This window comes from Falco biarmicus, chromosome 4 (genome assembly GCF_023638135.1).
Source record: "Falco biarmicus isolate bFalBia1 chromosome 4, bFalBia1.pri, whole genome shotgun sequence".
NCBI lineage: Eukaryota > Metazoa > Chordata > Aves > Falconiformes > Falconidae > Falco > Falco biarmicus.
Genome location: NC_079291.1, coordinates 87,513,023 through 87,523,684, shown reverse-complemented (window position 1 = coordinate 87,523,684; position 10,662 = coordinate 87,513,023). Strand labels below are relative to the sequence as shown.

General features: G+C 66.3%; 2 protein-coding genes across 3 annotated transcripts in view; both read left to right on the top strand.

Moving 5' to 3' along the window:
• The first annotated feature begins 4 nt into the window (after positions 1-4).
• On the top strand, positions 5-2,801 carry NDUFAB1 (NADH:ubiquinone oxidoreductase subunit AB1). The gene is made up of 5 exons (XM_056334569.1): positions 5-179; positions 271-393; positions 498-585; positions 1,804-1,921; positions 2,625-2,801. The coding sequence occupies exons 1-4, from the start codon at positions 51-53 to the stop codon at positions 1,893-1,895; spliced, it is 432 nt and encodes a 143-aa protein (XP_056190544.1). The 5' UTR covers positions 5-50; the 3' UTR covers positions 1,896-1,921; positions 2,625-2,801.
• A 1,319-nt stretch (positions 2,802-4,120) lies between these two features.
• Positions 4,121-10,662, top strand: part of LOC130147159 (collagen alpha-1(I) chain-like) — an 8,749-nt gene continuing 2,207 nt past the window's right edge. The window contains exons 1-11 of one of the 2 annotated variants that reach the window (XM_056333909.1): positions 4,121-4,389; positions 5,210-5,329; positions 5,473-7,419; positions 7,557-7,669; positions 7,748-7,806; positions 7,928-8,085; positions 8,241-8,403; positions 8,480-8,671; positions 9,441-9,666; positions 10,303-10,456; positions 10,631-10,662. The exon at positions 10,631-10,662 is cut by the window's right edge and continues 2,207 nt beyond it. In XM_056333909.1, the coding sequence (XP_056189884.1) occupies positions 4,173-4,389; positions 5,210-5,329; positions 5,473-7,419; positions 7,557-7,669; positions 7,748-7,806; positions 7,928-8,085; positions 8,241-8,403; positions 8,480-8,671; positions 9,441-9,666; positions 10,303-10,332 (3,225 nt within the window). In that variant the 5' untranslated portion in view covers positions 4,121-4,172 and the 3' untranslated portion in view covers positions 10,333-10,456; positions 10,631-10,662. The remainder of the gene's footprint in view (positions 4,390-5,209; positions 5,330-5,472; positions 7,420-7,556; positions 7,670-7,747; positions 7,807-7,927; positions 8,086-8,240; positions 8,404-8,479; positions 8,672-9,440; positions 9,667-10,302; positions 10,457-10,630) is intronic. The other variant, XM_056333910.1, reaches the window with a different exon arrangement.

Genomic DNA, 10,662 nt, shown 5'->3' with positions numbered 1-10,662 from the left:
CGCGCGGGGACTGCCGGGAGTGGCGCGGTGCCCGCTGGGAGCAGGTCACCATGGCGGCCCGTGTCCTCTCGGCCTGCGTCCGCCGGCTGCTGCCGCGCCCGCCGCCCGCCCCGCGGCCCGCCGCGCTCGGCACCCTCTGCCGCCTGCCGGCCCCGCCGCGGGCGCTGCCGCTGGTACAGGTAAGGGCCACGGTGGGCGGGGGCAGGGGGCGGGGGGGGGGGGGCGAGGCGGCCGGCCCGGCGCTGCCCGCTGCTGCCCGGTGTGTTGCAGGTGCCGCGGGTGGCCTGGCCGGCCTGCCGCCGCTTCTCCGAGCTGCCGCCCCTCACCCTGGCCGACATCAAGGAGCGCGTCCTCTACGTCCTCAAGCTGTACGACAAGATCGACCCGGAGAAGGCGAGCGGGGCCGGGCCGGGGGGGGTGCGGCGGGGCCCCGGGGGTCGTGCTGCGGCCCGCTGAAATGGCCGCGGCCACCTGACCTTCTGGCTCTCTTCCCGCAGCTCACAGCCGAGTCCCACTTCATGAAGGACCTGGGTTTGGACAGTTTGGACCAAGTGGAAATCATCATGGCCATGGAAGATGAATTTGGTAATTCATAGCTGTGCGTGCTCGGGTTCATCGCTGCCTTTGTTTTCTGGTTAATCCTTAAGCACAGCTGTAGCAAACAGGAATTAGTTCTTTTCTGTGGACAGTGACGTTGACTTTTCTCTGATGTAATTCAAAGAAAATTATGTAGTTCTCAGTCAGTGAGAACATGCTCTGGTGGCACCGGTGGGAGTCGGGAGAAGGCGTCTGTCCGTCTGCTCCTGAGGTCGGTCCCTCTGGGAGCATTGACAGCTTTTCTCCCCACGCCCCTCCTGGGCAGTCCCTGCGGTATTGCTGGGGAGGGGCAGGGTGGGGGACAGCAGTGTGTGACTGAGGACGGCAGATACTACATTTACCACGAAGGCTGCATCTGGAGCTGATCTTGGCTCCTGTTTGTGAAATCACAGATATCCCAGATTTTTTCCTTACCAGATTTTTTTAAATCCTCAATACTTGATGCTACTAGGGAAAAAGAAAAAAAGGTGTCTTTTCCTTATTACTTTATATTCCAAGTTTTGGGTTTTACTTCATTTTGGACTTTTTCATGCTTTCATTTGAAGCTCATAAATTCTGGAGCACGCACCTCATTTGTCACACTGGGTCATAAGTGGCCCTGGGGTTTGGTCGTTCTCGAAGCCTAGGCAGATGTTTCCCTTTCAGAGTATTTACTAAGAGTTTATATATGTAATCCACTTACTGTATACTGTGAGTGAAGTGTTAGTGTCTGTCTGTAAGGACTAGAAAAAAGGAATATAAATTTTCTGGGATGTATTTCTGACCAGTTCCACAGCTGAGAGCCCTCATGTTCCCCACCCCCAGCTCTGTAGGAGCTGTTGGTGGTACAAGCCCTGAGGGGCAGACTCTGATCCTGAAGGGCTTCAGGCTTTGGCTTGCCTGGAGTTACCATGAACATCCCCCTTCTGTCACGCACCGGCAGGGAAGGCGTTAGTGACTGTAACGAGGCGCAGGGGACACATGCTGGCTGGCTTGGCAGCCCCGCTCCCTGCATCTGCCTTCTCCCTTACACGGAAGCCGTGTCGCGTAAGGCAGAATGCAGCTGGAAACTTGGTGTAGTACCGAAATGCTGGCTCTGGCTGACACAGCAGCCGCTGCCTGTTTGTCCTCTGCCAAGCTGCAGGCATCTGAGCCAGCAGCAATTACTTCCTTTAGCCTTGCTTCTGTTTCCGTTGGTTTGGGCTAATTATGTGCACTTTCTTCCAGGATTTGAAATTCCTGATGGAGATGCAGAAAAGTTAATGTGTCCACAAGAGATTGTAGATTACATTGCAGATAAGAAGGATGTTTATGAATAAAAAAAAAAAGAGTTCTTCAAAGCTGAGTAAGTAGAAACGTGCTTCTGGGAGTGTCTCGGGTAACAATGGCATGCACAGGGTGCCGGTGCGTGTGCTTGGTGCCTGCAGAGGTGACAGCACCTTACAGCTGAATGGCAGGCAGGAGTCTGGCAAGTCTGGGAGGGAGCTGGCAGCAGCTGCCCGCTCTGAGGAGCGGGGAGGATAAAGCATGTTTCCCTGAGGCATCTGCTGCTGGAGGTAGGATGTGGGGCTCAGTGACCTTTCATCTCACCCTGCCTGGCACTTCATGCGCTCACAGTATCCACGTGTCTTTCTAAGTAAGTAGATGGCACGTTGGCTTTAGTCATGGAAGTCCCTCTGGGCAGTGCTCCTTGGCTGCTGTGGGGAGGTGCCTCCCGGGGGATGTGATAGCCCACTCCCCACTGCCGTGTTTCCTCCTCACCCGCCGCCGCCAGAGGCTGCAGCAGGGAAGGAAACAGGCAGGAAAGGGTTATGGGAGCGACTGCCCTGAGGTGCGCTGGGGCTGCAGGGGAAATGAGCTGGTGGCCCAAGGCCAGTGTGCAGCAGATCACTACTTCTTGTTTGTTCCTGTGTGGCTTCTGGCCTCCCCCCACACTCCCCTCCTGGGTCAGGGGGCAGCCACTGACCCACTTCTTTTCTGCCTTAAAATACTAGTTCTTGCTTGATGAAACATTAAATATGTGGATTTTGTGGATGTTTTTTTAACAGGAGATGTCTCTACCACCACGACAGGGCTGGTGTCAGCGGGTATGAATATAAGCGCACATGCTGTACCGTTGCTGCTTTCATTGGAAAGTTGTACTTGGACATTGTATTTAAAGCTGTCTGAATATGTTGTCCTTTAAAAACAAGAAAGAAAAAAAAAGGAATAAAGATCTAAGACCATTGTTGCATGGATGGCTTTTCCATTTGGCACTGTGGGTGGCTCACTGTGTCAGTGCTTGGTGTGCAAAGGACACATGAGGGACGAGTGACCCACCTTACTAGAAACGCCCTTTTCCAGCCCAGGCTTTCCTTTGCTCAGCTGGGGCCTCCTATCCCCTAGGGTGCCATCTGCCAAGTGCAGAAGGGTTGTGGGTCGGTCGGGCTCTGAGTGTGTCTTGTTCAGAGTGTTTTGCTGTTTGTCTTCCCTCTGTGAGTGAAAGCGTGAGCAGCGCCTGTGTGGCTTGTGCCGCTGTGCACAAAGCTCCGTGCCCTGTGCTGCTGGTGTGATGGCGCTTCCTGTGATCTCACTGCTGGTGTTGTCTGTTCTTCCCAATAAACCGCCCTCCTGCTGCCTTTGCTGTTCCTTTCATCAGTGCTGGTAAAAGCCAGCTGCTTCTGTTTGAAAGGCTTCTGCTTTCCTCATGGAAAATAAAGGAACGACTTTCCTGCCTCCAAAAAAGCCATAATGTTGCATCAGTGTTTCTGTAAGCCCAAATAATCTCAGCACAGGAGGCTTGCTTTAAATCTCTCCCAAGACAGAGACAAGTTATTTCTGGACACTACACAGTTTTTCCTCCCAGCCAAGAAACACTTTCATATGTCAAAGAGGCACTGCCAGGCTGTGAGCCAAGAAAGCGTTGCTCGATTATGTATCCCCTCTGGCAATCGGGGCGGCGAGTCTCGGCGCTGTGTGGTGCCCAGGCATGAGGTGGGTGTTCTCGGCGCTTCCTCTAAAGCTGCATTTTGCTTCTAAAGTCGCCCTGCGCCGAGCCCCGGCCCGGCTGGTGACCCGCTGCCTGCGGGCCCCGGGTTCCTTTCGCTCGGCCCCCGCCCCGGGGCGCTGCTTCACCCAGACGCCATCGGGCACGTTTTCCGGACGGGCGCCCGGCAGGACGGGGATGGGAACCGGCTGCCGCGGCCGCTGCGCCCGTGGTGGTGTCCCCGGCGAGCTGGGCGTGCCGGGGCGGCTGCTGGTTTTGCTGGTCTTACTGGGGGTGGCCCTGCGCCCTTGGGCGAGGAGCCGCGGGCAGAGGCAGCCGCCGGTGCCCGCAGGGAGCCTTTGCCCCGAGCCGGAGCCGGGCAGGGCCGGAGCGGCCGGGGGGCAGCGCCCTGGCAGCCCTCGACGCGGCTTCTCGGGAATCGCCCGTTGCGGGGGGAGATCCCGGAGCCGGTGGGGGAGCGGCCGGGCCCCCCCCCCCCCCCCGGCGCGGGCCCGGCGGGAAAGTCCTCGGCGGATGGGGGGGCTGATGGGGGGGCGAGTCCCCCCCCCCCTCCCCGGGCGGGTCCCGCAGCCCGAACCTCGGTGTCCGGCGGGTCCCCGCGGGCCCGACCATGCCGCCAGCCCCGGGGCAGAGGCGGGGTCCCGCCGGGGTGGAGCGGCGGGGCCGGAGCCGGTGGGGCGGGACCGGGCCGGGGGCTGCGGCTCCCCGGTGCCTCCGCCCCGCCGCAGCGGGGGCGGGCGGGGGCTTCCTGCCGCCGCCGCCTGGGCAGAGCCGCCGCGCCATGGAGCGGCTCCGGCTGCGGCTCCCGCGGCTCCTGGCCGCCGCAGGTGAGCGCCGGGGCCCGCCGCCGCCTCCCGGGGACGGGGGTCCGGCCGGGCGGGGGGCGGGCAGGGGGGGCACGGCCCGGGCAGGGTCCCGGGTCCCTGGGCGGGGGATGCCCGGTGGGCTCGGCGCTGGGCGGTGGCGGTGGCGGGGCCGGCAGCGGGCGCGGGAGGGGGCTCCGGGCTCCCCGGTCGCGCGAGGGCGGGGGGCGCTGGGGACCCGCCGCGGGGGTTCGGCCGCGGGGTCCCGGCACGGGGCGGGTGGGCGGCAGCGGCGGGAGCGGGGCCACGTGCCGTGCGCCGGCCCGGGCGGCGAAGGCAGCGGGTGCGGCGGGGGAGCGGGAGCCCGGCGGGGCGCTGGCGGGGAGCGGCCACCCGGGTCGTCGTGGCCCCGGCTCCGCCAAACGGGCGAGCGCCGGCTCCGATGCCTGGGGGCTGCCCGGCCCCTCCGTGGAGCAGCCGCTGCCGCAGCGGCGACCCCGAGTCCTGCCCAGGGCGGTGGCGGGGTCTGGCACGGTGCTGGCCGCGGACCCGGCGGTGCCGGCGCTGGCACCCGGCGGTTGCGGGCGATGGTTCGGTTCGGGGCAAAACGGGCTTTTTCCCGGCCGGGGCCGCGTGCGGCCGGGCTCGGCTCGGCTCGGGTCCGCCGCCGTGGTTGAGTGGTCCCTGAGCGCTCGCTTCGGCAGGGCCGGCGCCGGGCACCGGCACCGGCACCGGCGGGGAGGTGTGGAGCTCCACGCCGGCAGCTCCCCGGTGCCGGTGCGTGACCCCGGTGCCCGTGCGTGATCCCGGTGCCCGATGCCGCCGCTCTCCGCTCTCTCCCCAGTGATCGTGGAGTGCTGCGCGCGGCTCTGCCCCGGCCTGGGCAGCGGGACGGGCCCCACACCGGCCACCGCGGTCCCCTGCACCCACCCGGGGACAGCGACAGGGCAGCGCTGCCGGACAGGTACCGTGCGGCTGGCACCGTCCTGCTCAGGACCTGCCACCCGTGGCACCGCGTGCCGGCCACGTGTGTCAGTGCCGCTGCGGCTGGGGGCTGGTAGGGGTCAGCCCCCCTCAGTTGTCCCCCACTTCTGCCTCTGCTCGTAGATCCGGAGCGAGGAGCTGGCACAGGGTGGGCATCAGCACCGGAGGCCGTGGGGCCGCTGCGGACAGAAGCTGAGCTGTTGCTCTTCCCTGGGACCCCCACCGGGACTGCTGAGCCCCCCAGCCCCCAGGGGACCCCCGGAGGCCCCCGGGCAGGCAGAGAGGGGATGCGGCCCACAGGGCGGGATGGAAGAGCCACTGAGCACCCGGGGCCCCTGCTCCCTGCCGGCATCGCAGAGCAGGCAGCTGCAGGAAGCGAGTGGCCATCTCCTGCCAGCCTGGGTGTGACCAGTGTGGGGACCCCAGCCCCTGCGGAGCCAGACACAGCGCCCACCACCAGATCCCCCCCCCAGACTAACCCTGTAGAAAATGCAATGGCAGAAAGTGCCACGACCCCGCAAGGGACCCTGTTGCATCCACCGTCCTCTGTGATGGTGCCTGGCTCTGCTGGGGGGCAGTGGGGGCCCCTCAGTACCCTGCAGGGATGGAGCCCCATGGGGACAGCACTTGTGCAGAGCCAGAGGGGCTCGCACAGCCCCTTGTCGTCAGAGCTGTGGACTGGGGAGGGCCCAGGTGCCACTGTCCCACTGGGTGACAGCAGCCCAGGGACCCCCCCGAGCATCACACTGGCCACAGACAGCCCAGTGCCAGGGGCGACTGGGACATCACCCTTTGGTGGGGGGCTGCAGAGGCTGCTGACTCCTATGGGGACGCTGGGGGGGACACGCCAGGGGCTGCCAGGGCTGGGGCTGGCAGGAGGACGGGGCTCTGACTCCCGCCTGTGGCATGGGACGGACATTGCCTGGCAGGGTCCCCACTCTGCCCCTCGCTCCTCTCCACTGTCCCTTGGAGCTGGTGGCCGTGGGGGCCCTGTGGCCAGCGCAGCCTGGCCAGCTGTGGGGACCGGCCCAACTTCCCTGCCTGCCGCAGGCAAGGGGTCGGGTCTGCCTGTCCCCACCACCACGGCTGGTGCCCCAGGGATGACATCCCCTGGCGTGGGGGGAGCCCTGGACCCAGCCACAGGGATCTTGGGGCCACCCAACATGGAGGGTCCCCCTGAACACAGCCACGTCCCCCTGGAGCAGACCTGGCATCCACCAGCTGTGCCGGGGCAGCCCCCCACCACCATGGCCCCAGGCAGCACCGCTGTGACACAGAGCTGGGGGTCGTACACCAGTCAGGGGTCCCCCCGGGGTTCTCCCGCATCCCCCACCCCTGCAGTGCCTACGCTGCCAACCCCACGGCCCTCCCCAGGGACCAGGTGGGTTGTGCTGGGGCTCAGCCCCACTGCGGGCGCCCCCCCAGCAGGCCCATCCCCAGGGACTGGGCTGCGCCACGCTGGCTCTGGGGGGGATGCTGCTGAGAGCCCCCAGATCCTGGGGGGGACCCCCATGGGGGTGAGCAATGCTGGGCCCTTGGCAGCCACTGCCCCGCCGAGCTGGCAGCCAGGCAGCCTGGACCCCCCCTCAGCCCCTGGGCCCCCCCAGCAGCCAGCTGCGTCCCAGCCTGCGTCTTCCCCGGGGCTGACCACTGCTATTGGCATCGCTGTCACTGCCGCCACCACCATCACAGCTGCCACTGCTGTCACCACTGCCACCACCATCACAGCCACCACCACCAGCCCAGCACTGCTCAGGGATGTGGGGACAGTCACACCGGAGCCTGGTGCCACTGTACTGCAGAGGGATGTGATGGGGCTGACGGGGGGGCCCCCAACTCCTCTGCCCACTGTGATGTCAGGGTCCCCCCAGCAGCCCACCGACCCCCCCGGCACCCTGGGCCATCGTGGGAGCCCCGGGTCCCCCCCAGCTGCTGGTGACACAGGCCTGGTCCGGCTGCCGAGCAGCCCCAGAGAGCGGCCGGATGCTGACACCCCCCCGGTGACACCGGCTGCGGCAGGCAGGGCCCCGCGCGTGTTCATCGTGGAGGATCAGCCACCCCTCCTGAGAGGTGGGTCTGGGGGGGGGTTGGGCACGGCTGGAGGAGGAGAGGCCTCAGGAGCCGTCAGCATGGGGGGGCGGTGGTGGTGGCCCCCGCGGGCGGGCATTGCAGGTCCCTGCTGTGCTGATCCCCCGTCTCCCCCGCAGCATCGCTCCTCCGCATCCCCTGCGAGCTGGTGCTGGACATGGGGTTCGTCCCCGCCCTGCAGGACCCCACATCCCGCGAGCACCGGGGTCTGCTGCACAGCTTCAACCGGACGGTGAGTGCAGGACGGGGCTGAACCGGGGGACTGCGGCTGGGGGCCGCCCTGCATTGCGCTCAGCCTCCTCCCGCACAGGTCTCGCCCCTCTTCATGTCGCTGCCCGGGTTCCTGCGGCTGGAGGTGACGGGGATCAGGTGGGTGCTCGCACCGCTCCTGCCCTGGGCAGTGTCCCACGCTGCGCGGCCGTGGCACCGCCGGGCTGCGGTGCTGGGCGCGTCCGGGCCCGGCTGGACTTGCCGTGGGGTGTCCCCGCAGGGAGGGCAGCGTGGTGCTGCAGTACGACGCGCTGTTTGCGGCGGAGCGGGTGCAGGCGCCGGGGCTGGGCGCGCTCCTCAACGCCGTGCTGGGCTCCAGCAGTGCCCGGCCAGGGCTGGTGGTGGGGGCTGCCCCCGTCCTGCGCAACGTGGCTCTGGGTGAGTGTGGGGCATGCATGGGGCTGCGCCGTCACAAGCCCTCCTGTGCCCCCCGGGCTCTGGTGCCTGGCCAGGGGCTGGTTGTGGTGTGGGCATGCGCCTGGCCCTCTGCCCGGTGAGGAAGGGGTGGCACAACCGGGCCCCCACTCCCGCAGAACGGCCACTGGATCCCTGTGCCGCACTCTTCGCCTGCCGGGCCGGCTTCGCCTGCGTGGCTGGGGCAGACGGCAACGCCACGTGCACCTCCCTGTGCCACCGCGGCTACTGCAAGAACCACGGCATCTGCACCCACCCACCGGACCACCAGCCCCTCTGCCAGTGAGTGCCCCCGGGGCCAGCGCTGGGGTGATGGGTGCTGCCCCCCTGGCGGCTGATGGCCCCCACCTTGGCGCAGGTGCCCGGCCGGCAGCGATTTCTGGTTCATGGGGCTGCGCTGCGACTACCGCGTGACACAGCAGAGCCTGCTTGGCATGGCCGCGGGCGTCCTGCTCAGCATCGTCCTCCTGGGCGCCGTCGTCGCCACTGTCGCCATCCGCCGCTTCAAGATGCTGCTGCTGGAGGCCAGGGCAGACCAGACCCGCAGCAGGTGGGATGCGCGGGGATGCAGGGGTCCTGCTGGAGGGTCAATGCCCCTGCCCCTCCCTGGGGGTGCTGGGGGGTCGATGGGCAGCCCAGCCCGGGTCAGGGCCAGCCACGGCTCGGTGGGGAGGCAGGGCTGGGGCTTGGGCTGAGCTCTGCCAAGAAGAACCCTACGGTGGCTGATAGCGGGGCCGGGGGGCTCTGGGTGCGGCTGTGTCAGTGACGTGCGGTGCCCGGGGGGGGCTGGTGGCCCCACCGCCGCCACCGGGAAGAGGCTGCAGGCAGGACGGGGGTGCTGCAGGCTGCTGGGCTGGATGAGGCTGTGGTTGCACCGAAGTGCTGCGGACTGGGACGGGTGAGATGTGCTGAGCCCCCAGAGCCGTCGTTCCAGGGACCCCTCCCCAGGCGCCTCCCGGGGGGATCGGTGTGGCTGCGGGTGGGGACCTCCAGCTGCCCTGGCCCCGCCGCCCTCCCCGCCAGCGGCTGTAACGCACCAGGGGATTGTTCCTGGGGAAACTCCCGGGAAACAGCTGCGGGGCCGCGGCCAAACGTTGCTCAGTGTCACCCGCTCTGCCCCCGCCCCGGGAAATTTGGGTGGAAACCTGTGAGCTGCGCCTGCCCGTGTGCGTGAGCACGTGCCCGTGAGCGTGTGTGTGGCTGCGTGTGGACATGAGCCCGTGCCTGCACGTGCCCGTGGGTGAGCGTGTGCCCATGCATGTGGGCACGTGCTGGTGCGTGCCCCCGGGGTGCCGCAGCCGCCCAGCCGTGCCCTGCAGCTACCGGCGGTTCTGCCGGCTGGACGACGTCTCGGCCCAGTACTGGTCGTACTCCTGGCTGCCCTCGGCCAGCTCGCTGGACAACCCGGCCTTCAGCAACTCGGAGGAGCTGCTGCACCTGCAGATCTTGGACAACAGCTGCTGCAGCTGCCGGGAGGACTCCGGCATCACCAACAACGCCAAGCAGCGTCCCGCGCCAGTCGCCCCGCCCAGCGTGCCGGCCCAGGTAAAGGGCGCGTTGCTCTTAAGAGGTCTCGCCTTTAATTTGGCGAGTGGGCAGGGGCGCAGCGGGGAGGTGAGGGGGTTTGGGGACACAGCAGCCTGCCCTGGCCCCTCTGCTGTGAGGCTGGTGCCCACCCACATGCCCTCACCCTGCGCTTACTGGCAGCGCCAGGAGCTTTAACGCTGCAGCATCCTTCGGTGGCCAAGCAGAAACAAGTGGTTTCTGGTGGTTTTGTGTCTCCCCTCCTGTGTAAGGCGCTTTGTGCGACGGGGACTGGTGGGACAGAAGGGTTCACATCTGCAGGAAACGGTGTGGCTGTGCGCATGGGTACGAGAAAGCCTTACAATCAGCTTCCAGGGGTGTAAATGGAAAAAGGGCCTTGGAATTTTCCTGTTCATGAGCAAAGGGCCACCCCCACCCGCAGCGAGCCCCGAGCAGAGCCCCAGCTCTCGCAACCATCCGGGCAGCGTGCCTGCAGGCTGGCGGGCAGCACGGCCACACCGCGCCCGCTGGAGCAGAATTGCTGCCAGCAGGGTCCTGCTCCTGAGGGCCCCGCTCCTGAGGGCCCCAGGTGGCTTTATCAGCGACAGCTTGACTTTTTGCCCCCTTCTTTTAATCACTGATCGGTTCTCTTCCCAGTTTCCCTTACGACTGGGACACAAGTTCTAGCAGCATGAACGATCCCATGGTGGACTCTGGAAAAGCCAGCGATATCTCGGTGTCCAGCTGGCCCATGGAGCCCATCCAGTGGACACCCTTTCCCCTCCTCCATCAGCTGTCCAGGCAGCGACCGGTGAGCAGAGCGCGCCCTGGCCCTGCCGCAGGTACCCAGGCTGGGCGCAGGTACCCAGGGCTGCACCCTTTCTCGCTCCATCGAGGGGTGGGTGACACCAGCACCCGGGGGGTCCTCCCAGCTGGAGGGCCGCAGCTCCGCTTGGGGTACGAGAGGGAATTGCTCTCTCTGCAGCACAAAGCCAGACGGCCTCATTCGTACTGTGA

Bases quoted from the DNA above. Each gene is read 5' to 3' on its own strand.
- NDUFAB1 (XM_056334569.1), top strand. From the start codon at position 51: ATGGCGGCCCGTGTCCTCTCGGCCTGCGTCCGCCGGCTGCTGCCGCGC. The intron at 394-497 runs GCGAGCGGGGCC...CTCTTCCCGCAG, and splicing joins ACAAGATCGACCCGGAGAAG to CTCACAGCCGAGTCCCACTT. The intron at 586-1,803 runs GTAATTCATAGC...ACTTTCTTCCAG, and splicing joins GGCCATGGAAGATGAATTTG to GATTTGAAATTCCTGATGGA.